The sequence below is a fragment of the Salminus brasiliensis genome, chromosome 1 (assembly GCF_030463535.1).
Source record: "Salminus brasiliensis chromosome 1, fSalBra1.hap2, whole genome shotgun sequence".
Classification (NCBI taxonomy): Eukaryota; Metazoa; Chordata; class Actinopteri; order Characiformes; family Bryconidae; genus Salminus; species Salminus brasiliensis.
This window is the reverse complement of record NC_132878.1, coordinates 62,764,970-62,789,768: the sequence shown is the minus strand read 5'-3', so window position 1 is coordinate 62,789,768 and position 24,799 is coordinate 62,764,970. Positions and strand designations below refer to the sequence as shown.

Here is a 24,799-nt window from a genome sequence, read left to right as displayed (position 1 = left end):
TCTACTACACCTTTAAAAGTTTGTACATGTGCTGTAGAAATATCTCATTGTGTGTGTGTGTGTGTGTGTGTATAGATTGGGCAAACCAAAGTGAGTCTGCGGGCTGTGCTAGAACAATGGAGCTTGTATAAGCGAGCGTGTGAAGAAATCCACGGTTATCTGATGGAGGGTCGCTACTCCATCTCCCGTCTCCATCTCCTTACTGGCTCTCCAGAAGCTGTGCTCATACAAGTGGAGAACCTGGAGGTACTTGTGCTTCCCTGTAATTGTTTAACACTGGGAACGCCTGAATGTGTTCTAATATGACAGAATCATTATTCAGCACACACTACAGACGCACAATACTGTGTAATACTGTGTATACTATGTGTTTTATACTGTGGGTCTAATTGGTCTAATTTTAGTGTTCTGCATCCATCATACACTTCAGCTTGGCTTAATTTGGCCCACAAAGAATTGAAGTAAATGCTCAAACTCAGTCCCTCTATACTTCTGAAAAACACTACAGATTATTTAAGAAATGTTCTGCCTGATCATTACTGACATGATTGATTCTGATATTCTCAAATCAGATATTTTATTCATAATTACATTACTCCCTGATCTTGTACTCCTAATTTTCTAATCTGTTTTTTTGCATTGTGTTCTCAGAATCTCCAGGAGGAGCTGGACAGGCAGGAGAGCAGTCTGAAGAAGTTTGGCTCTCTTACTGAGCAGCTGCTGAAGGACAGCCACCCCTCCGTGGCAGAGTCCTTGAACACAGCCCTCAGCGATGTCAACCACAGGTGAGCTTTTTCAGCAGCAGCCAAAAGTATTAACCGTTTGCTAATCACCAGAATGCAGTTCATACAGTGCTCTCTGTGTTTGCTGACAGATGGAACACACTGCTGGAGCAGATCTCAGAACAGCTGAGGAACAGTAAGAGCCTGCTGCAGCTGTGGCAGCACTACAAAGAGCTTCATGAGTGCAGCAGCAAGGACGTCCAGAGGCTGGAGGAGAGGGCAGAGCGTTTACTCAACAGTGCCACCCACAGGGAGATTACAGAGGAGGAGGTGAAAACCTGGATGCATGACTGCAGTGTAGGTCTAACTGAGCTGTGACAAGTTAAGCAAATAGTCCAGGAGTAGTCAAACTTGTATAACTGTAAGACTGTGCCATGTAACTCACCTATCTGCTGTGTTCACATAATGATATTTCGAGGCTTCAATATTTTCCTACACACCAAGAGCTTACATTTAAAATTTAACATGTGCTCACAAACATAATAAATATTGACGAGAAGATTAATTTAGAGGACAGTGATACATACATATATTCTTGCATAGCTAGTATGTAGTCAGATTGATGGTATATGTGTGCTTGTATTGTTACTGCAGGACCTGCTGAATGCTCATGGCTCAGTCCAGGCCACCCTGCAGCAGCTGACAGAGGTCGAGGAACAGCTGAGGCTGCAGGTCGAGCCATCAGCAATGGCCACTTTCCACACAGACTACTTGTCACTCAGTCAGCGCCTAGCAACAGTGGGACACGCCCTCCACAGGCAGCAGTCTCTGCTAGAGGTAAAGAGTAGTACTCTTTTATTTCAAAACAACAGATTTCCTTTCAAATTTAAGTTGTTGCCAGTTCCCAAGTTAGACTCATTTTATTGTGTGGATATAGAGTGTAAAGTAATAAAGGAATGCACATGCCTTTTGTGATACATTTACATGTATGGCATTTAGCAGACACTCTGATCCAGTGCTTCACTCCCTAGCTAGTATAAATAGCTTGCATGAATGGGATAGACTCCAAAGATGCCGCTAAGCATAGATACTGCTGAATACAACAGTCAGTTCCTACTATCCTTAGATACAAGGGCACAATACTCAAGAGCTAGATGCAAAAACTACACACAAGCCTTCTAGTATGACAACTATTTGCCAGCTACATTCATTCCTAAGTGAAACGTTTTTTTCAAACCTCAATAAGACTGCAAACCATGTGCTCTGTAAACAATGTCTTGTCTAATGAAATCATTTTAATTCCAACCAATATATTGTATCTGTATCATTATTAGATTCCTTTAATATTATGAAACTCATTTCTAGACATTGTTTGCTACTAAAAGTGCCACATTCTGTTGACATATAATTTTGCTTAAATCTACATTGTTAGAACAACAAAAAATGTTCTTTCTTCTATAGGAATATTTTTTATGTTTTTGCAGTAGTCTCATAATGAGAAATCTTAAAATTAATTTTGAAACCAGTGATGATTTTTTGTGATACTTATTAGATAAACCTCTTGTGTCTCTGTGTTTTCTTATCACAAGTCCGGCATAAAGGACTATGAGAGCTTCACAGATGAGTTGGATTCTCTGAGCCAGTGGCCAGAGGAAGCAGAGGAGGTACTGAAGGAGTCTGACCCAGTCGGATCAGCTGAGCTGTCCTGTCTGCAAGAACGCATGGAGAAACTCAAGGTAACATCTGTCGTAGTTGTTATGTCTGAGGAATGTGGCATGGTTTGTTGGGTTGTTGTGGGTTAATTATGTGTGAATGTGTCTTCAGACCCAGATGCTGAAACTCAGTCGTCTGTCGCCTGATCTGGAGCGCTTGAATGGGTTAGGGTACAGGCTTCCTCTAAACGATCAGGAGATGAAACGGCTCCAGAACCTGAACAGGACCTGGGCCTCTAGTTCTGCACACACCACAGAGAGATTCAGGTACACGCACAATAGACAGTAGGTGAATGGAGCTCATGACTCTGCCGAGTACATGCACAAATGTTCTGCCCTGTTCTGTGACTCTGCGTACTCCTTACTTTGGAACACAAATATTTAGAAATGTTCTGCCATTCTATAAATATTTACAGTCTTAAAGATTTAATTGTGTGTGTGTGCGTATGTGTGTGTGTGCGCAGTAAGCTACAGGCTGTGGTGCTACAGAGACAAAGCTTCCTGGAGAAGTGCGAGGCATGGTTGACCTTCCTTACACAGACAGAGGAGAAGCTGGCTGCTGAAATCTCAGGAAATTACCAGAGCCTGTTGGAGCAGCAGAGAGAGCATGAGGTATGGTGAACATTATAGACAAAATAAAGGCAGGAGAGGAAAGGTACCCTAGAAAGGGAAAACAGTTATTGTGGCATAGAACTGCAATACCCTAAACCATAAACATTGTTGTCTCCTTTTTTAAAAGCAAAAGCCATCTACATAAAAATACAGAGTAAATGAGCTGTTCTATAATAGTCTGAACTCATTTCCCCCCCCAAAACTGACATACATTCAACCCACTAACAAAACCCTAAATGCTAAACTCAGCAACCACTTCAGGAGAAGATGAAAGCAAGGTTAAAAATGCTAACGCCTAACGCTGGGCTTGCCTGTAGAAGGGTAAAGGGCTGACCAGAGGCTAAAAGCTAATGCTAGGCTGGCTTTAGCAAGGGCCGCTGTACACAGAGCTAAAGCCTAAAAATTTATTTTTGTCATTGCTAATTAAATACAAGTACATTTACATCCAGGTTATGTTCTGTACTGACATCTCTGCATAATGTGTTCTCCTTAAAATGTGGATTTCATATAGTGCCATGGTTTTTGTCCACTTTATATTGTCATCACTGCCCCATATGACTGTTGCAGTATTTGTTTGATGCAAATTTTGGATATTGTTTGGAAATTCTACAGTTTTCAATGTTTCATCCTGTTTCAATGAGCAATTAGTTGGAATATATATATATATAACTTCAACATACTAGCAGTATGTTTTTATGACCATTTTTCTCCTTTAATTAAACAAGCTATTTTATTTACCTTTATTATGGATTTATGTGAAAGTGTGTGTATATGTATGTATGTGTGTGTGTGTGTGTGTGTGTGTGTGTAAATAATAATGGTAATTTGCTAGTTCTGTAGTGTTTTGTACTGTGTTTCATTCTGTCTCTCTGTCTGTGTTTGTATTTCTGCAGCTGTTCCAGGCTGAGATGTTCAGTCGGCAGCAGATTCTTTATTCCATTATTAGTGACGGCCACCAGCTGCTGAATCAGGGGCAAGTGGAAGACAGGTTGGTTGTAGGTGTCTGATTTGACTTTACTGTTTTATTTAAAAGCACTGATAGTGACTGTGTCTTGTTTCTGTTTCTGGGATTATAGAGATGACTTTGGCCTAAAGTTGGCATTGCTGAGTAACCAGTGGCAGGGAGTGGTGCGGCGGGCTCAGCAAAGACGAGGAATAATTGACGGTTTGGTCTGCCAGTGGCAGCGTTACACTGAACTAGCAGAGAAGTTGAGGCACTGGCTCCAGGAGGTGCAGGAGCCAGAAGAGCAACAGGGAGGGACTGTGGCTCTGCAGCAAGCCAGAGGAATACTCGACCACATACAGGTGAAGATCAAACTGAATCAAAGATCCAACTTCATTATACAACATCTGTCTTCATATTCACTCAAGACAGTATTTAGAGCTGCTGAGTTACAAAAGTGGATACACTGGGGAGGATATAACTGTTCAGACTTCTGGGATGCATATTCCTACAGTATAAATACCAACCACACACTTTTATTATTACTATTATACCCCATCACATAATGGCTAAGGTCAGTATTTAAAGAACTCTGACAAACTGGATGTTTTATTAGAAAAAGAGCAGAAGTGCATATATCTGAATATTACTTATCATATAAATGTCTTGTCATATATGTGGATATTACATTGTTGTCATATTGCTCAGCCCTAACTATATCTTAGGTTTACTTACTCAAAGCATTTGACTTAAAATCTCAGTTGACCTTGGGGGATGGATCAGTCTGTTAACTAAACTGTCATCTTCTGCCCCCCTAGCTGAAGGAGCGGGTGCTGCAGAGGCAGCAGGGCAGCTATGTCTTGGCGGTGGAGGCAGGGAGGCAACTGCTTCTGTCTGCTGATTCCCGGGCTGAAGCCCTGCTGCAAGCCGAGCTCACAGACCTGCAGGAGTGCTGGAGGAGCACCAGCATTCGTCTAGATGAGAGGAAGAAAGAGCTGCTCTCTCTTTTAAAGGTAACACAAGGCTCACTTTGTTTCATGGTGTGAAGGGACATTCGCTGAAGCTTGTGACTTTTGTTTATGAGCTTTGACCAGCTTCTGATTCAATTTGCTCATAGCAGTGTGTCAGCAGAGCTTCACCTGATGAAGTGTTAGGAGTGTGCCACAGTCAATCTACAGTGAGATTTGTTCTGGTGTTCACTCCTGAATTTGGAGGTTTGCTTTTTGTGTGTATATTGGTGTTAATGGTACATGCTAAAGGCCTGTACCCATTTCTGAAGGCCTGTACCCATAGTGGATGAGTGCATGACTGGTGGACTAATAAAACCGCCAGTGTAGGTATTGCCACTGCAAGCCTACATTGCCACTGTAAAGTAAGACTACATTACATGACTTAAAAGTTCATTTGACCAACATGCAAAAGGGGCAGTGCAGTGCAGACCACCTACCTCAGACCACAGCGTCTGCTGCTATGTTAAGCCCTGTTGGCAAACCACTTACGAAATACTTTACGAAACACTTACTTCTTTACTTGTGTATATTAATACTACTATAGAACTAATATATATATATATATTAGATGTATAGGCTATGGTTGTGAAGAGAAAATATAAGTAGGAGAGTAAATGACCATGGAAGAGAAAGGTACAGTGTTAAACAGGAAAAGATGGAAAGGGAGGATTTCTGTGGAGAGAGGGAGAGATTGCGATTGCGAGAGGGTGTGAGTGAGACACTGGGGCGCTATCCAGTGGTGTGAAAGGGGAGGGAGATGCTGCACGTTGTGTTCAGTAGGGAGAGAAACATTTACAACTGTGATATTTGCCTGGAAATGAATGCAAGAAAGATGGCTCTTTTTTTCTTCGTCCTCTACCTGTCTCTTTTTCTCCAAAACCTTCCTCACACCTTTTGGATGACCTGAAAGAAGGTATCGTCTCGACTGCTTTGTGTCTGTGATGTGCATGTCAGTATCTCTCTCTCTCATTTGTGCAGCACTTGTTTGAACACTGTGGCCTTGGTTTGGCTGTGTCTGCATAAAACCTGGGGGTTGTAGTTCTCTTTCTACTCAGTCGAGTAAACTGAACCTTCACTTGTCATTTTGCAGGACTGAGTTAGAAGGTCTTGCACTGGTAGAAAGCTGGTTCTAAATGTACATCATGTCAGCGCTAACATGGCTGATGTTAGCCTGTGCTTTAGTCTCTGCGTCTCTTGTAACAGTAGAGCTGATGTCAGACATTGCGGTAGCTCTCGAGGGAATCTGTGTCTGCTTGAACTGTTGCTAAATGGCATGAATCACCATGGAGCCATAAAAGTGAGGACTCAGTAAATGGCCTTGCAGCATTGAGGTCGGGTATGTCGCACCCAGTTGACAGAATGAAGATCTGTGGGCTTTAGTTTGTTTTTTTGTATTTAGATGTTTTTCTGTGAACCCTTTATATATTTTGTGTGTGTGTGTGTTTACGTGCAGGACTGGGAGCAGTGTGAGAAAGGAATTGCTGCGTCACATGAGAAGCTCAGGGCATTCAAGAGAAAGCTCTCTCTGCCCTTACCTGATCATCATGAGGAGCTGCACAATGAGCAGATTCGCTGCAAGGTACATGCCTGCGTGTTTATCACTGATTTTTGTGCACCAATCAGTGCCATGATGTTTATTTGTAGCACTCTTCTTGTCTGGGTCTGTTGTTTTTAAGGATTTTTTCATGTCTCCTCTTCATGTATGACACATCCTAAATAACTTTAGATATGGGGTGTTTACAACAGGCATGCCTCACTGAGTGTGTGTGTGTGTGTGTGTTGGGACATGAAGAGTGTGTCTAATGTCCTTACGCTCTGATTCTTTTTCCGTCCGCGGGGAAGAGTTCATGTTTCCTGCATGATGTTGCAATAGTGGGGGATGCAATGGCCTGTAGCAGAACAAAGGAGGATTGGCCATCTACAGAATAGAGGACTGTTACCTCTGACTCATCCCAGGAGGAGGAGCTTAGAAGGAGATGCATTTTATAATATGGCTCTTAGCTTTAGGGACCAGTGTACGCAAGTAGTCTAGTAAAAAATTTACACAGTTCCCCCCTCCCTAGTCATCAGCCAAGACACGAAAGTGGTATTCTGAGTCCTCACAATTCCTCAAATAGATTTGTTGACACTGTTTCTGACACTGTATGAAATACATCGATCTATAATATTAGACAAAAGCACTGTTACAGTGCTAAAACATTAATAGCAGCCAACTCTCAAACTCTTGAAGTCTTGTCTTTTTGTCCATTTTTAACAGTTAACACTGTCATACAGTGTCAGAAACCACATAAACAACACTTTTAAACAAATTTTTAACACTATTATATTGTCCATCACACAAAACCTTGTCTCCATATCTTCACAACGGCAACATTACAGCTAAAGAACAAAATCTTTTTAGCTTTTAAATGGTTTTCTATGAAAAAAGATTTAATTCCAGTTTTGAAGCATTTCTACTGATCTTCTACTGGTGAAATTTTAACACAATGTAAATATCATTTGAAATGCAAAAAGTGAAAATAGCAAAAATGGACATGCACATGGTTGTAGTGTGACTGTGACAGTGATGATATTCTGTAGAACTTTATTTGGGTTTTACTGCTTAGAGTGGCTACACTAGAACAAACTCTAAGCAACAGCAGAACCAAATAGGAGGTATGTCTATATAATATTTAAAAATATTTTAACCATTTTAAATAACAGTTATGAGCCTAATTAGATGGTTACTAAATGTGACTGGAAATTACAACCTATAACATACTCATAACATACTCATCTGTATGGTCCTGTATGGTAAAATTCATGAAATGTTTAAACGTACAGTGTTGCTATTCCAAATGCCATGTCACATCACCAGCTGAATATGGATGTTAGAGTGTATTGGTTTTTAGGAGTAAAAGGCATATATATATATATATATATATATATATATATATATATATATATATATTCTTTTTTTTTCTTTTTTTTAATTAATATTATTATTTCTATTTAATGTGCATGTTAATGTGTTGTGTTTGGGTGTCTGTACAGGAGTTAGAAGGCAGTACAGAAGGCTGGACTGATGATGTGACTGGCCTGTGTTTGCTGAGAGACGCTCTCTCCAGCACCCTGAGCTCTGATGACCTTACAGTGCTACAGGAGAGACTGGAACTGCTGCAGAGACAGTGGGAGGAGACCTGCCACCAGGTACAAACACACACAAAGTGTAGAGATAAATGCAACTAAACAGCAGGATGTTGGTGCACTAATTCCAATGTGTCAGTGTTTTTTTCAATTTTGAGTTAATGGGAGAATATTATGTTCCATTTAAAAGACTGAACTGAGACTAGATGCGTTTGCATCAAAATAACAAAAAAACAAGGGAAAAAGTGGGATTCAGGAATCTCACATTAACATTAAATATCCATACATATGAACGTTATATGTATAACAGTTCTTCATATTCCAAGAACATCTTGATCTTAAGACCACATCAAAAGATCCACAACTTCTCACATTTCCTCAAGAGCAAGAAATACCTGGTTTGGGGACATTATATCCCCATTAACAAATGTCTTTATTCTCTCAAACACACATGCTCTGCTCAGTCTAGAACATGGCAAAAACCTTTGTTCTACAGTCACCATCTTCACGCATTCCTCATCCAGCTGTCTGCTATAAAGCCCCTGTGAGTAGTGTAGGCTTTCTCCAACCACTGAACTGTTAGCTGCTCACTTGTTCACTTTTTTTATTACAGTAGTTTTCAGTTGTTTGTTACTGAGGATGTCAGAGAGGTGGGGCTTTTGTATAGAAAAGCTTAATCAAGATATAAAGCTAAAAAAGCCTTGTAAGATATTTGCTGTATATGATATAACTCTGAATAAACTCTGAATAGACTCCATTATCAGAAGTAAAATACATAATGTGCTCCCCTGTCTTCACTGCCATGGTTACAAACTAAGGACATAAAAGTTTTCCTAATTGAAGAATTTCTCTTATACCACCTGTTCATTTTGTCATTTGAATAGGCATGTGTATACTCACCACATAGTGCTAAGTTTGCCAAGTTTGCTAAGTGCTATCTTTTGGTCTCTCTGTGTGTGCGTGTGTGTAGCTGGCTCTGCGTAGGCAGCAGGTGAGTGAGAAGCTGAACGAGTGGGCAGTGTTCAATGAGAAGAATAAGGAGCTGTGTGAGTGGCTTACACACATGGAGAGCAAAGTCTCCCAGAATGGAGACATCACCATCGAGGAGATGATCGAAAAACTCAGAAAGGTGAGCCATTTCTCTTGTATTAACCTCACACCACGGTGGGTCTACCAGGACTTCTGTGTTAGCTTATGCCTGGTAGCAGAACCTGCAGAACCTGAGTGCTTTCTCAAATTGCCTCATGAGTGATTATTGATTCTGGTGTTGAATATTGGATCATCTAAGGGTAGACAAACACATTTAGTGGCCAATGGGGTATAATGGAAGGTTTGATTGCACATTACTGATTGCCAGTTACAGGACACATCCTGATCATTCTAAAATGGTCTTAAAATACTGTTCTCATGAGGTCACTCTGAACAGTGATATTTATTTGATTTATTATCTACAGAGATTATTTCAAAATAAGTATTTAGTAAGTTTTGCATGCAATGTTTTTAACATAAAAAGCTGAGAGTGTGAATGTATGTCTAACCCAGGACTATCAGGAGGAGATCTCAGTGGCAGAGGAGAACAAGCAGCAGCTGGAGCAGATGGGAGAACGACTGGCACGGTCCAGCCATGAGAGCAAGGCTGCAGAGATCCAATACAAACTCAGCAAAGTCAATGAGCGCTGGCAGCACCTGCTTGACCTTATTGCAGCCAGGTTAGTACAGCACTTTTTGGAACCACAGCTGGAGAACTAACTCGTATAAAGCATATGTTCTGTTGTTTTATGTAATACACTTATTGGAGTAAAGCATTATCTATTGGAAACTGCTGATAATATCAAATGGAAGATGGATGCAGGGTTTTTCATGTTCAGAAAAGTACTCTAGGGTCTTTGGCTAAACTTGCACTGACCAAAATAGAGGTGGAGCTTGGGAGTATGTAAATCATAAACATACACATAACCCTGAGACGCCTAAATCCATTGTTGCAAAACTCCAGAGGTGTGTACCAAAGGGGGCTTCTAAGTACTCTTTTAACTGCATTACTAGGTGGCACTATAAATTTAAAAACTTGTCTGATCAAATTGCGTCTTTGCTCATGCTTAAAACAGACCATGTGGCACCAACTTGACAATTGGAACAATATGGACAATACTGGCCAATCTGCTTTCACCATTGAATAGTATTGCACAACGCAAAAAAATGTTTGATGTATTTCCAGGCATATCCACAAACATGAGCATGTGCCCTGTATCCTCCTAAAATAGTTAACAGCAAGAATAAAGGGATGTTACAAGGAAAAGGAGTGGGCAGAGTTTCAAAGCCATACAGTGATCTTGCCAATGTTTTGTTCCTCATTGTGTGAGGAAGGAAGGAAGTCTTTATCATATAGATGTCTAAATATTTCCATAGTGATGCTTTATCCACAGTTAACTCATCACCCCTTTAAATAAAGGTTCATTTGCACAATCAGAATGGTACATCATGACCAAAATGTTTTTTTAATAAGCAAAATGACAGCAACTTACACTAAATAAATAGTACATTATAAGGCATACAATGGTCCCTAAGCTGAGCATTTGTTTTTACTTTGGGTGTAATGGGCTTATTAATATATGTTTATTTATATGACATATGTTCACAAGTATTCAAGCCCCCCTCCCCCTTCAGAATGTGACTTTATCTGTTACTGAGACATGACCACATGTGCCAATGATGACTAGAGGGTGTGGAAGCCTCCCAGCTTTGGTCCGTGGAGCAGTGGAACTGCTTTCTCTGGGTTAACAGTGCTCTGTCCAGTACATTTAGAGACCTTGTTTCTTAACTTGTAGTGAGAGAGAGAGAGAGAAAGAGTTGAGCTGGAGTGGTGTTTCTGATCTAGAACTGATCATCCAACATAAGTACCTGACCTCACTAACACACTTGGGGCTGAATGCAAGCACATTTTTACAGCAGTGTTCTAATATTAAGTGTAAAGTTCTCTCAGAAGAGCCAAGATTGTTACTGCAGCAAACTTCCTATTAATAGCCTTGATTACATGAAATTCCAATGTGATTTCTGCCGTAGTATCTATTTTTTCAAGGAGTGAGCTAATGGAGTTTTTATAATGCTTCAAGCATTTAAGAGATCATTGTTTTTGTCGTTAAAAGCTGGACGACGCACAAAAAAAAAAGACCTACAGTGTGTTCCAAACAAAAACATACACAGATTATCCTACACACGCTCTTGCTCACACACTGACGTTACAGTTCTCCAGCCAGCATGTGCTAATGACTGTAGCTTTATTTTAGCTACAGCAGGACTTGTCACTCTCAGCCACAGCTCACTGCTACATGCCTTCTCAGGAGCAGTTGTCTCACATACCACACACACACACACACACAAACACAGGGGTAGAGAAAGTCAGGACAAGCCACCATTCAGACGAAAGTGAGGTTGGAGAAGGGTGGAAGTATTTTTTGTTTTTCTGGAGCATTTGGTTGGGAACAGTGAGGCTTATCCCCATGGTGCTGGATCTAGGCTCTGATAACATGGCACAATGCCCAAGCCAAGACTCAGACCTGCCAGAATGTGACTGCGACGTGACCAGGCAGGACATTTTACACTTTTCTTTTTTATTAGGCCTAATGACATAAATAATGTTGTTCTATTTAATGGCAAAAATAGTAGTTTTATGTAACAACTTTGAGCTAAAGCTGACTTGTTCAGCTTTGTCTTGGGTGTAATGACTACAAGCTATGATCAGAGTTCACCAGGTTCTGTAAAGCAGAAGCGTGGAACCCTCTTTGCAGTTCTTGTTAAATGTCCTCCTTTTTTTTGTTTTTTGTTTCCCTAATGTGAAATTATAATGTTTGTCTGGGTTTATGTACATAAAACATGATGTTTTTTAACAAATCACAAATTTAAACAGGCTGTTTTTGTTACTGTACCTTTAAGGCAGATACATGTACATGACCTCTGTTCTAATCGCATTGCCTGTATTGTGCCTCTTTCAAAAAGCAGTCCAGGCAGAGACAACCCTTATAAATTAAATGAACAATTAGGCAAACCTGTATTCAGGCTCAATAGGAGGATAGGCTGTATATATGTGCTATTGTTTATGACACCAAAAAGCAAGAATTTCCACATGGACAATTTGAAAATGCAGCTTAAATGAAATGTGAATGGTATATTCTGAAATTGAAGCGAATACACAGTAACACGGTAAATGAGTAAAAGTGAGGAAAATAAGGTTTTCTGTGATGCAGAGTGCACTGTGGCCTATTAAGATGGAGATTAAGATAAAGATGAACTAAAGAGAAATAGCCACACATGCTTTATTTAGCTGTCTCCAACTGCCGTGACTGCTGGTTTGATATTGCATTGGGCAATCCTTCAGGAATGTGGTTTTGACCACAGCCGCAGTCCCTGTGTTATTTCCCCTGTGCTTACCAAGGCCACACGAGGGTCCTTTATCTTTACATGTCAACCTTTATCATAGATTCCTCTGCTTTGAAATGCTACCACAAATTGTTACATTCCCATTCCGGTTTTGCAACAATAAAAAAGATGGGAATTTGATATGAGAGTGGGTGGCTAAAAAGGTTGCATGGGAATGCATACTGCACATGAAGCGAGACTCTTAGTCATGTGTGTGTGTGTGTTTTTTTTTAACACCACATTCCCACAGTGGTCTCTGCTGAGGTACTGTCATGTCTCACATTATTTATCAAACAACATTGTTTGTGCAATTTAATCAATTATTACTATTGTTATTTTTAATTCTATATAACCATACAGTCCTACAGCAGTGTAGTAAAGCAGACAATCCAGTCGATGTCAAACAACAACCATGTCCATTTTTATTTTCTCTTTGACAGTATGTGAATCTGGCAGTTATTCTTTACATTGTGTCAGAATTTTACATTGTGAACGGACCAATAGAACTGTTCCAAAATTACATGGGATAAAATCTTTTTAGATTTGATTAATTGTTATTATTTGATTGATAGATAAAGTTATTTGATTGAAGTTTTCTCCCTTTCCTGAAAAGTGCACAATTTGGCGATACACATGGTCGCTGTCCTGCAAAAGCCTTGTGTTTTATTCATTTTACTGCTTTTGTTTGCTTTGGATGAGAACATCTGCAAAATGCCATAAACAAAACTGACCGTACACGTACTCTGTGGTTAACAGTAAGTTTTGGGGATTTGTTGTACTTTGGACCAATTACAAGAACTGTTTCGCAGATCCTTAACTTTCTACATCTGTTCAATCAGTGTGCTTACATTTAAACTGAAGCCTCCATGCTGGTGATCGTGGTGGAATCTAAACCATGGTCCAGAAGTGCCAGATTGCACAGAGGAATAGGTTTCTATTTTGCTTTCTTTTTTAAACTGTCCCTAATAATTCTCTCTCTCTCTTCCCTTCTCTGTGTAGGGTGAAGAAGCTAAAAGAGACTCTGGTGGCTGTGCAGCAGTTGGATAAGAATATGAGCAGTCTGCGCTCATGGCTGGCTCACATCGAGACAGAGCTCTCTCGACCCATAGTGTATGAGACCTGCGACACAAATGAGATCCAAAAGAAGCTCAACCAGCAGCAGGTAAAACATCTAAATCCTACATACCTGCAAGCAAGAAAAATAAGTATAATAACTGTGCATTTTATTTTCTTCAAATATTTCATTTTTTGATGGAAACACATACAATTCTGCTTTTGTAGCTTATAAAAGAACACAGTATTTCTTGCCAAACAAAAATATTGAAGGGAAACCCCACCTGTATAAGCATGCTACTTGAAGGGGTTACACTGTCATGTATACAGAATCCCCACATGCTCCTGACTGTGTAATATATCTGTGTGATATGAGAGGGAGATGAAAGCCCGCTGTGTTGCTGCAGACTAAATAAAACTCAGGAGTCTAGGGGTCTTATCCACTGACCTACATACTGCTCCTGCATGATTCTTATCCTTATCACACCCACACAGCACGCACCAATAGCCTGCACGTGTCCTGACCTGGGTTTAGCATGAAACTTTAAAAGACACAGACTGCTATTGTCATCTTTAGTTTTAGGGTGACGGTCCTCACTGCAAAAATGTTTGAACATACCTGATTAAATGAATGTGCTTCATCTAAAAGGTGTGTTAATCTTAAATGTTTGAAATTAGATTCAAAGACAATTAATAAATTTGTGTGTTTTTACCGGTTTATGATGAATTCTGTACACCAAGAATAAAAAAATTTGAAAAATTACTCATTTTAATTTTGTGCTTCGAGTGAATTGTCGAGTTAAAAAATGAGCCACAGTCATGATATCATCCTAATGAATCAATAAAATACTAATTAATTAAAATTGCATCTGGTGATAGGGTGGTTCTAAATAGACTTATTTACTTAAAAGGCCGGCCTTTCTGATTGTAGTGATTAAATATGTTATTTCATGTCGCTTTCATGTTGAAAAGTATGTTAAAAAACTAAAAAAAGTTTTGAGTACTGTTGTGTATAGTGTTCTCCTATTCATAAATTGTTATTAGCAGTCTGAGAACTACAGGAGTATCACTGACAAAAAGATTTGTTTTTCGCTGCAGGACATGCAGAGGGATATTGAGAAGCACAGCACAGGTGTGGCGTCTGTGCTGAACCTATGTGAGGTGCTACTGCACGACTGCGACGCCTGTGCCACAGAAACAGAGTGCGACTCCATCCAGCAGGCCACACGAGGCCTGGATCGCCGCTGGAGGAACATCTGTGCTGTGGCCATGGAGCGAAGGCTTAAGTGAGTGGAGACTGTAAATAATATGTAAACATGCATCATACAATTGATTTATAAGCTGTTATAATCAAAGGCTATGACTTATGAAACCTTTTTCATCTGAGCCATTACCAGATGCATTGTTGATCATGCTTAGAATGATTTCTTAAAGAATTAATAACCAAGTTGTTGTGAGGTCAGAGATTCACACCTGTAGTGAACACCAGTCTGGTTGGCTATGTTGCATTCAGGAAGCATGATTTAAAAAGCATGCATTTTTTTGTGTTTTTTAAGGATTGAGGAGACATGGAGATTATGGCAGAAGTTTCTGGAGGATTATTCACGCTTTGAAGACTGGCTAAAAGCATCTGAGAGGACAGCAGCTCTGCCCAACTCTTCAGGCGTTCTCTACACTGTCGCCAAAGAGGAGCTTAAGAAATTTGAGGTAGGAAAGAACTACAAGAAAGAACGCAGTGTGCCTCAAACACAATCAAATGAATAGAGAAACAGTCACATGTATACACGAGGTAGCTGTTTTCCAAGCTTTATTGATGAATTCAATTTGGAACAACTGCAGCACCAAGACCAAATACAAACTGAATCATGAAGATGAACAACAAACCTCAAATGACAAAAAACACCAGTTTCTTCTATATCCACTTTTACCAGCGTATAGAAAACTGTGCTTCACTTGGACAGTCAGTTTTGTGACTAGGTCAGTCACCTATTTTTGTTTGAACATGTCATTTACAACTTTTGCTAAATATCTTTGGGGGGTTTTATATAAAGTATGGTGGATGTGTGTGCATACCAAGATGACTGTAGTCAAGGACAGTTTGAGTAAGCGATTCTGCAGAGTAAGAGATCAAGTAACAGCCTCTAGACAGATTCTCATGCCTAGGATCAAGTGACAGCCAGTTGCACGTTCAAATTTGGCTCTGTTGGCGCTGAATCAGTGAGGTCATCCCTGCATGTGCTGTACTGTGGAGTTCACCATAGTAATGATGGCCACTTGAGGACTTCTCTAAACACTTCCCTCAGACACATCTGCTATACCACTACTACAGCCAGCTCATAACTATGCCTTGAACCAGTCAGTAATATAAATGTTCACTTTTTGACATATGTGATCCAGTAGTTACCCTTTACACTGTGTTAATGTTGTGTACATATGTATTTATATGTATATACATATACACTATATATATATACTATTTAAAGTACTATGGTCTTCTTATATAGTGTTTAGTAGTATCTAAGATTAGAAGTATCTTTGAATTATTAGCCTATTTAAACTAGCTGAGGTTATTCTTGGGTAAATAGCAAAGCACTTTTGTAAGTCGCTCTGGATAAGAGTGTCTGCTAAATGCCATAAATTTATTTTCTTACATTTGCATCTCTATGTGTATGGCAGACGTGAATTTGCATACTACAAATGGCATAAAGTCACCCAACAGCATGGTGAAAGACTAGTGGAGAGCTTGCCAAAACAAGAAAGCTGTGAAAAGCAGATAATTTTGTCCAGCGCTATATATATTTATATATAAACTAAAATGTTAAACATAATCTTCAAACTGGGTAAATCTATATGTTTAACAAGTAACAAAAGTGAGCTGGGTATTGGAGTGTTGATTGTGCTGTGATTGGTGACTGGTGTGTGTCTTACAGGCATTCCAGAGGCAGGTTCAGGAGTGTTTGACCCAACTGGAGCTCATCAATAAGCAGTACCGGCGACTGGCCCGTGAGAATCGCACAGACTCATCGTGCCAACTACGCCAAATGGTACATGATGGGAACCGACGCTGGGACACACTGCAGAGGAGGGTCACTGCCATCCTGCGTAGGTTAAAGGTAAATATTGAGGTCATCCACTTATTCAAAAGATCATCAAAATGTTTAATTTTACTTGATATTTTTGCATTATACTGTGTACAGTGCAACACAGTATGACTAATGAACTTGTTTCCGCTGCAGCACTTCATTAGCCAGCGTGAGGAGTTTGAGACGGCCAGAGACAGCATTCTGGTATGGCTGACTGAAATGGATCTGCAGCTTACCAACATAGAGCACTTCTCAGAGTGTGATGTCCAGGCCAAGATCAAACAGCTGAAGGTGAAGTGCTATGTTTGAATCTCACTACAAGTACCTTTGTACGTGGGTCTAAAATGTTTCCATAAATGTAGCAGAGGCTACACACCTGTGGATTTGTTTTATTTGAATTCTTGAGAACAGCATGTGATTAACAGTGTCTTTTGTGGTGTATGCCAGGCGTTCCAGCAGGAGATTGAGCTAAACACAATGAAGATTGGGAGTGTGTTCGGCCAGGGCGAGGCTCTGATGGAGAAGAGTGAGCCTCTGGACGCTGCAGTTATAGAGGAGGAGCTGGATGAGCTGCAGAGATACTGCAGGGAGGTGTTTGGCCGCGTGGAACGCTACTACAGGAAACTGACGCGTCTGCCTGTGAGACACACACATTTTTTCCTCTTAAACTGCTATAACAAATCGTACAAAAAAAAGATAATAATGTATAACTGCCATGACATTTTAGAAATGACTGGTTTTTGACCATCTAAGGCAGGGGTGGGAAAATCGAGTCCAACATAGTTTACAAAATCTGGCAATTAACATGTGAGTTGCATCACATGGACTTGAGCAGGAGAGTCTGGAGCTCCTCTGGAGTTCCCCACCCCTGATCTAAACACTGGTCCTAACATTGGCAAGTTTAAACCATAGTGGGACTGCTTTGGACAAGAGTACAAGAGAGCATAATTGGTCTCCCCCAGTGATCAGGTCAGTGCAAGCGGCGACTGTTAGCTGACGCATCAGTACTGGCAGTTAGTATTCTTCTCTAAGCATGTTGAGCTGTCCAGTGATGTTATGTTAGCGACAGTTTGAAAAGATCACGTTTGCACTTTATATATTAGGAGTAGAATGTACTAGCCTTCACCTTCTCTGGGTTAGTGACATTGTGTGATAGCAAGAGACTTGGTGCATTGCTGATAATGAGGTGAAATTCAGTAAAAATAACCATCTATTTAATATTGTTGATATAAATGTTTATACGGTTACAAATGAATGTTCACATTATTCATTTTGCAATAAGTGCAATAAGAAAATGAACTATAGACAAAATGAAGACAAAGCTATATCTTTGGGAATAATGTGTTTATTAACAAAATCATCAAACATAACTTACTACATTAAAGAAGATCAGATGTTTCCAACTTTTGTGCACCTCTGAAATAATTTAACTTATATAACTTTTTTTCTCTTCATTCTCAGCTGGTCGACGATGAATGTGATGGTTCTGATCGGGAATTTGACTTGGAGGGTTCAGGTGACTTCTCTGACCTCCAGTGGGAGGAGAGCAGCTCCTTGCCCTGCACCAATAGCAGGCCACCGTCAGTTAATACTGCTCCCCTACGTGCAAATGGCTCTGGTCGAGACACCCCAGCCAGCGTGGACTCCATCCCTCTGGAGTGGGACCATGACTATGACCTTGAACCCATGGGTCATTCCATCTCATCAGACAAGAGGGGACGAGATGGAGAGGAGGATGAAGATATTCTCTGCGGTTCCACTGCAGCTCTCACAGGTGTGTGTGCGTGTGTGTCTGTGTACTTTCTAAATAGTGAAAATGAGGTTGAGTGTTGTTGTGTGCGTTCTGCATGCACTTACTCATTCTGTGCAGTACAACATGCACACAGCACTGTCAGTGTGCCGTAGGTCTTTTAAATACATTGTCGGTGTGTTGTATATCTTTCTCTTGACAGACGTAGTGATTCCTGAGAGCCCTGAGGCTTATATAAAACTGACTGAAAACACATTGAGGTCTTCCTCTGGTAGGCAACTTGGGCATGCTAATTTAATGTTACACGTCACTGCATGAGTGCACTGTTAATTTTCCTATCCCACATTGTGCCCTTTAACGGTGATGCTATGCAGTAACACCTAAACCAGAGACATGTTTATGCTAACCTGATTAGGTAGATTGCATGTGGATTCGCTGTTAAATACTTTACATGTGGACTACAAGGTTTACATTTAATCTTAAAAACATTTTCAGAAATTGGAATGACATGCATGCCGCTTTTGCAGTAATATGGATTGTGCTTTTGCATGACTCAGAGTTGTAAGGGTTTTCTTTCAAAAGCATGTAAGACAAACTCTAACTCTCACATTCTTTCTTTTATTTGTTTATTTATTTATTTTCAGGTTTGGCTTAAGACAACCATTAAAAGCCTGTACATTTACTATGTTTACCCTTTTTCTCAATGCCCTCCATTTCCACCCATTTCCATTTTTGTGTCAAAAAATGGAAATAGATACATACCCTGGACTGAAAAAGCTTGTGTTAGTAATATGTAGTACATACCAAAAACCTATTTTTTTCAGTTTCAGCTGAAAAACAGTTTGTCGCTATCATAAATATTGCAAAAAACAGCATTGTAAACTTTTTTTCTGTGAAAGGTAAAGCATAGGTTTAGTTAAATGCAAAAGATTTCTCTCATGTGCCTCTTACAACAGACTCAAAGACTGCATTCCAAACCACACACTCCTACTCTAAATAATGTGTAGAAGTAGTGCACAACCATTAGTAGTGCGTTTATTGGTTTAAAAAGAATGCTGCCACTTCTTCTAAGCTTTTACAATAAGACAGGTCCAGAAATGGCTACAGTCTTTCTAAATGCAAACATCTCATACAGCTCTAATAGCAGAGAAACTGAACCTCCTGATCAGTTGATTGGTCAGTCTGTCTCCTGAACAGAATGTCCTGGAAATTAGAACACATTTTAAAATGTATAAGTCAAAACCTGTTTGACAGCTCTATTGCAGGGAATGCCTTTATTACATAAAGCGTTTTTATAGCAAAAAGGTTGGTGGAAACAAGCTGCCGAGCAGCCAAAATCACAAAATCCTTGCATTTTCAGTTTCAACTTTATCCAGATTCAAAACATTCCAGTCTAATACAATTGGAAGTAGAAGATAGACTGACAATATGTCTCTCCCTTTATCTTATCCAGCTCAGGTTTTTATGTGGTGTTCTGATGTCTACACGCTGTACTAACTATCCCTTACACTATCCCTTACAGGTGACGCTGCTCGTAATATACTGGACTGCCACAGCCACAACACCTCGTACATTGGTTATGTAAGTACGGTTCGTACTGTAAAGTCCAAGGCTAGTAGAGAGAAATGTTTAGACTAGGAGATTTAACTGTTTTAAGTAAACATGACATCTCTAGGAAAACCATCTCTACAGAATAGTCAGACTCTTTTTAATGTTTGATTGGAAGAGATTTACCGTAAAACGTACTGAGTGGTTATGTATGTTAATGATGTGTACCAAGCTGAAAGGTATTTTAAATAATAATAATAATAATTATATGTGTGTGTGTGTGTGTGTGTGTAGATGCGGTTGATGGGAGACTGCCGGGGCAGTATAGACGCTGTGAAAAGAGCAGAGGGAGAACTGGAGGAAGAAGACGATGACCTGTCAGGACTCAAAAACCCAGAAAACACAGAGACACAAAACACAGGTTGGGGTCTAGTACACATACACAGCACAGAAACACAGAACACAGGTTAAGGTCCAGTACACGTCTATATACAGCACAGAGACACAAAACACAGATTGAGGTCTAGTACACATCTATTCACAGCACGGCTTCAAAAAACAGGTTGGTTTAACTGATTGTTTAACTAATAAAACATTGGACCATCCCATTGACATTTCTAAATGTCCTGCAGGTGTGATTGAGCGCTGGGAGCTGATGCAGGCTCAGTCCCGTAGCTCGCAGCACAGTCCCAGAGAAGACCTATTGCTGTTGCAACAGCTCACCTCCGACCTGGAAGCTATGGAGGCGTGGCTTACCAAGACAGAGGAAGAGCTGACTGAGCTGAGGGGGAAAGACCTGAGCACAGATATACACACCATCAAGCAGAGGATCAGAAAACTGAAGGTATGCATGTGCTTATGTACACTATATGTGTACTGTAGTTTACTGTGCAGGAGACTGTATTCTGCACACACACTATACAGTGTGTGCTTATTGGAGAGTGGAGAGTTTGTAAGATGATAGGGAGTCACATGCTTCCTTGAGAGAAGGTGCTTGGCACTGATGTGAGTTTCCCACAAATAAACTAGTCTAAAAGCAGAACTGACCTACATACACACACACACCCTCTTAGTGTATCCGTGGTCAACTGTTTTTTTGCTCATGCACAAACACACAACACAAAGATTGTGAAAGTGTTTTCATATTTCCTACATACACACACTAGTCTCTAGCCTCTCACACTCCCCAACTTTTGGTTGTCAACAGGAGCTGCAAAAGGAGGTGGATGCCCAGAAGTCCAAAATCTTGTCCCTTAACTTGAGCAGCGTTGGCCTTCTCCAGTCGGACTCTGACGAGAGCAGGAAGCTGAGGGAGAGGTTGAAGGAGATGAACTCACGCTGGGATCGACTGGGAAAGGCACTGCAGCAGTGGAGAGGATCACTGCAGGAGGCTCTTATGCAATGCCAGGTGTGAAAACACACAGTCATTCCTCTGTCATTCCTCCATACAGTGGAAATGTATTCTTGTACCTTATACGCCATCCTCAATCCTACAGGAGTTCCATGAGCTGAGTCACGGCCTTCTGCTCTGGTTAGAGAACATTGACCGCCGGAGGAATGAGATCATTCCCATCTCGACAGGACTGGACCGTCACACACTCCGAGCCCATTACAGAGCACTTGAGGTACCTCTCTTAAACTTGAATATGTGTGCAAATCAGCCCAGGAATTAAATTTGATTGAATATTATTGTTATAGGTTATGCCAGCTTCTAACATTCCAAAATCCATACAGTAGATGAATCCCATTGATCTATCTTAATGCACTGATGCAGTTTTACATCCCCCAGCCCCAACTGATGTCGGACCAATATGTGACATGTTTCCTGTCTTTGTGTTGTCCTGCAGCAAATCCAGCAAGAGCTCATGGATTCGGAGCAGAGGGTGAGCGTCCTTCAGGACCTCTCTGTCCAGTTACTGGTTCAGGCACAGGGCAGCGAGTGTCTGGAGGCCCAGGAGAGGGTGCATGTCATCGGGAACCGTCTCCGCCTGCTCCTTAAAGCTGTGGCCTCTGACATGCAGCTGCTGGAACGAGAGCTCCAAAACTTTGGAGACACACAGGTCAGTCTTACAACATCGCCAGCCTTTACAAGACTGTAACTGTAAAGACTGTGTGATGTGATGTTAGTGGTGTGTTTCTTTCTAGGGCAGTAATGTTTCAGTTGTCTGACCATGGTACCTTATTTTAGATGCTCATCTTTCCAAAAATGCTTCAATAAAAAAGCTAAATAAATAAAGCTTCAATAAATAAGCTTAGCAGTTTTTAAAGAGAAGATTATGGTTTTCAGTATTTCAGTATTGTAGAGTGGTACAAGTTTTCCAGTTTACTGAGAAACACTCTTTTGTGAAATGCTCATCTTGTTTTCTATATACAACAAACAATTTCCACAAATATATTCTTACACTGTATGTCTGTATGATGCACGCATTGCACCCATTGCTTACGCAGATGTGCAAATGCACACACAGCTTGTCTAGTCCCTGTAGTCCCTGTATTGGCAACAGATTAGGACTCTGTAGACCAGAAAACATACACCTATTGGCACCATGCCTAATGGCTAGAGGGACATTGAGCTGTGGAGCAGAGGAACTGTGTTCTCTGGAGTGATGGTGCTCCATCCAGAACTTTTGGGATGAATTGGGGTTGAGGTAGTATGGTATTTTGTAATACCTTTGATTTCAGAAGAAACAATGAATGAGAAGGTGTCCCAATACTTGTCCATATAGTGTAATCTAAAGGAGGGTTATTCCATTATTACACTAACCCTTAACCTCTCTGCTTCCCAGGACCTGTCCACTTGGTCTCCAGCTGATGATGTTGAAACATCAGGATCTGCCAGTCCTGTGTCTGTGGTCAATGTACCTGTTCAGCAGCATCCGGTAATGCACTTCTTCTCTATTTAATCTTATTGGTTGTGGCATGCAGTAGCCATCTGCAGACTGTACTGCAGATTGTACAGCTAGAGTGAGAAACTATCATGCATGCTGAATACATCCTACAGAAAATGGTTTTAAACATTAAAATAAAACCCTGAAATGTTTATAAGGCACAACCTGCAATGGTGCATGTGTTGCATTTGTTTGTCCCTAAGAAACACTTTAATTTGCGGAAGCCTTTTTTTGTTTGTGACCATCACAAGATGATCACATAAAGAGAAAATGTACAAGAAATACTGGCTTTGCACATCAGACGTGTTCTTAATATTGAATTAGTCGTTCTGATCGGGAAAGCCATGTTTCTTGCTTTACGCTAAATCCTTTTCGTCATCCTGCCTGGATTATTTTGCTGCTGCCTTTTGCTTTCATTGTTATCAATGATCAATGATGGCCTGGCTATATGTCTCTGCTTGTGACCACAAGCTTTGTCTTTATTTGCTTGGACTGAAACATTCTTTCTTTCTTTTACCCCCTCCCTCCCTTTTGCTCATTGCACAACAGCTACGGGGCAAATGTATTGTGTCAGAAGCAGGATCCTCAGCCAGCCTCCCGCGCCGCAGGTACCTCTCTCCTGGACTCTAGAACTGTGGGGGGATGATGGGACTGACCTTGGAACTCCAAATACACAAAACAAAACTAATGAGGAGACCTTAGTTTCAGGGTAGTTTCCTTTACAGTGGGAGTCAGAAAAGGAATCAAGTACCGATAGCCAAAGCAGTAGTAATAATTATCACTGCAGAGGAGAGTGTTCCTGTAGTAGAATTGGGATGAATTCAGTGTGTTAATGAGGCATTTTTTTAGTCCATCATCGCTCTATATTCTAGAATCTACATGAAAGATTATATTGGACTATGTTTTTAATTTTTAAACTTTTTTTATGTTCATTTTGTTCCTTTGCCTTTCGTTGTTTTTGCAGCTTGGTTGTTTGGTGCAAACAGTGCTTTGTGGCGCTTATTTGCTTGTTGAGTCGCACAACAGACTGAAAAAAGAAATGTCCAGTTCCTAAATACCTTATTACACACAAGCAGAAACAGCATACACATCTGATAAATGTCTCAAATAATATCAAACATAAATATACAGAGCCCCATACTGACCATTATGTACCGTATGTAGGAATTATGAAATTCATCTAATATTTGCAATTTTAAAAAATTAATAATTTCTGTTTAACAGATGAAACCACTAATGCTGCTTTATGAGACAGTTCGTTGGCCTCCCTTCTGTAGTTTGGAGGCAGAAGAACTTGCCGTTCTTTTCACTTGCATTTTAACTCTGGCAGAAGAAATTGTTAGCGTTCTTTAGTTTGGCTGAAATTTGGCATCTGGCATTGAACTTTCACATCATGGATGCAGTACAGCTAACTCATCAGCCTCCTCTGAAAGAGCCAAATTAGGCTGGTGAAAATATGTGGAATTTAAGTAGCTTTAAGAAACTTAGCTTTTTTCTTTGTGTTTTTTATGCATCAAAAGTTTGCTTTATTATTATTTGAAACCACTTTTGTCTCTCATACACTTTATTCTTGCTTCCTAACCACATTACGTACATACACTGCTATGTTCAAATGTTCTAGTGAATGCATTCAGCTACTTTGAGATTAACCCACAGCTTGTCTAGTCCCTTTACAAAAGTACTGGCAATAGAATAGGACTCTCTGGAGTTGGTATACATTACCCTTTTGCCATCATGCCTAATGCCAGACGTGGGCTAGAGGGGTATAAAGAAAGCATTGAGCTTTGGAGCAGTGGAAGAACTGTGTTGTCTGGAATAATGGGTTAGGGTGGTGATCATCCAACATCTTGACCTCACTAAAGCTCTTTTCACTAAATGCAATCAAATCGTCACAGCAATGCTTTAAAATCTAAGCAAGCCCTGGACAGTAGAGACTCCA

The 24,799-nt window shown here is 40.4% G+C and overlaps 1 protein-coding gene across 6 annotated transcripts in view; it reads left to right on the top strand.

Moving 5' to 3' along the window:
- The window catches only part of syne1a (spectrin repeat containing, nuclear envelope 1a), a 165,590-nt gene that overhangs the window by 139,410 nt on the left and 1,381 nt on the right, over window positions 1-24,799 (top strand). For 5 of the 6 annotated variants that reach the window (XM_072685563.1, XM_072685603.1, XM_072685554.1 and 2 more), the window contains 30 exons: window positions 76-246; window positions 652-785; window positions 875-1,079; window positions 1,377-1,559; window positions 2,312-2,458; window positions 2,547-2,701; window positions 2,899-3,046; window positions 3,940-4,034; window positions 4,123-4,351; window positions 4,808-5,002; window positions 6,453-6,578; window positions 8,033-8,188; window positions 9,096-9,254; window positions 9,668-9,834; window positions 13,538-13,700; window positions 14,690-14,877; window positions 15,148-15,298; window positions 16,522-16,704; window positions 16,828-16,965; window positions 17,122-17,313; window positions 18,136-18,448; window positions 18,627-18,695; window positions 19,947-20,005; window positions 20,267-20,393; window positions 20,605-20,816; window positions 21,180-21,380; window positions 21,469-21,597; window positions 21,820-22,032; window positions 22,759-22,851; window positions 23,410-23,468. In XM_072685563.1, coding sequence (XP_072541664.1) covers window positions 76-246; window positions 652-785; window positions 875-1,079; window positions 1,377-1,559; window positions 2,312-2,458; window positions 2,547-2,701; window positions 2,899-3,046; window positions 3,940-4,034; window positions 4,123-4,351; window positions 4,808-5,002; window positions 6,453-6,578; window positions 8,033-8,188; window positions 9,096-9,254; window positions 9,668-9,834; window positions 13,538-13,700; window positions 14,690-14,877; window positions 15,148-15,298; window positions 16,522-16,704; window positions 16,828-16,965; window positions 17,122-17,313; window positions 18,136-18,448; window positions 18,627-18,695; window positions 19,947-20,005; window positions 20,267-20,393; window positions 20,605-20,816; window positions 21,180-21,380; window positions 21,469-21,597; window positions 21,820-22,032; window positions 22,759-22,851; window positions 23,410-23,468 — 4,760 coding nt within the window. The remainder of the gene's footprint in view (window positions 1-75; window positions 247-651; window positions 786-874; window positions 1,080-1,376; window positions 1,560-2,311; window positions 2,459-2,546; window positions 2,702-2,898; window positions 3,047-3,939; window positions 4,035-4,122; window positions 4,352-4,807; window positions 5,003-6,452; window positions 6,579-8,032; window positions 8,189-9,095; window positions 9,255-9,667; window positions 9,835-13,537; window positions 13,701-14,689; window positions 14,878-15,147; window positions 15,299-16,521; window positions 16,705-16,827; window positions 16,966-17,121; window positions 17,314-18,135; window positions 18,449-18,626; window positions 18,696-19,946; window positions 20,006-20,266; window positions 20,394-20,604; window positions 20,817-21,179; window positions 21,381-21,468; window positions 21,598-21,819; window positions 22,033-22,758; window positions 22,852-23,409; window positions 23,469-24,799) is intronic. The other variant, XM_072685572.1, reaches the window with a different exon arrangement.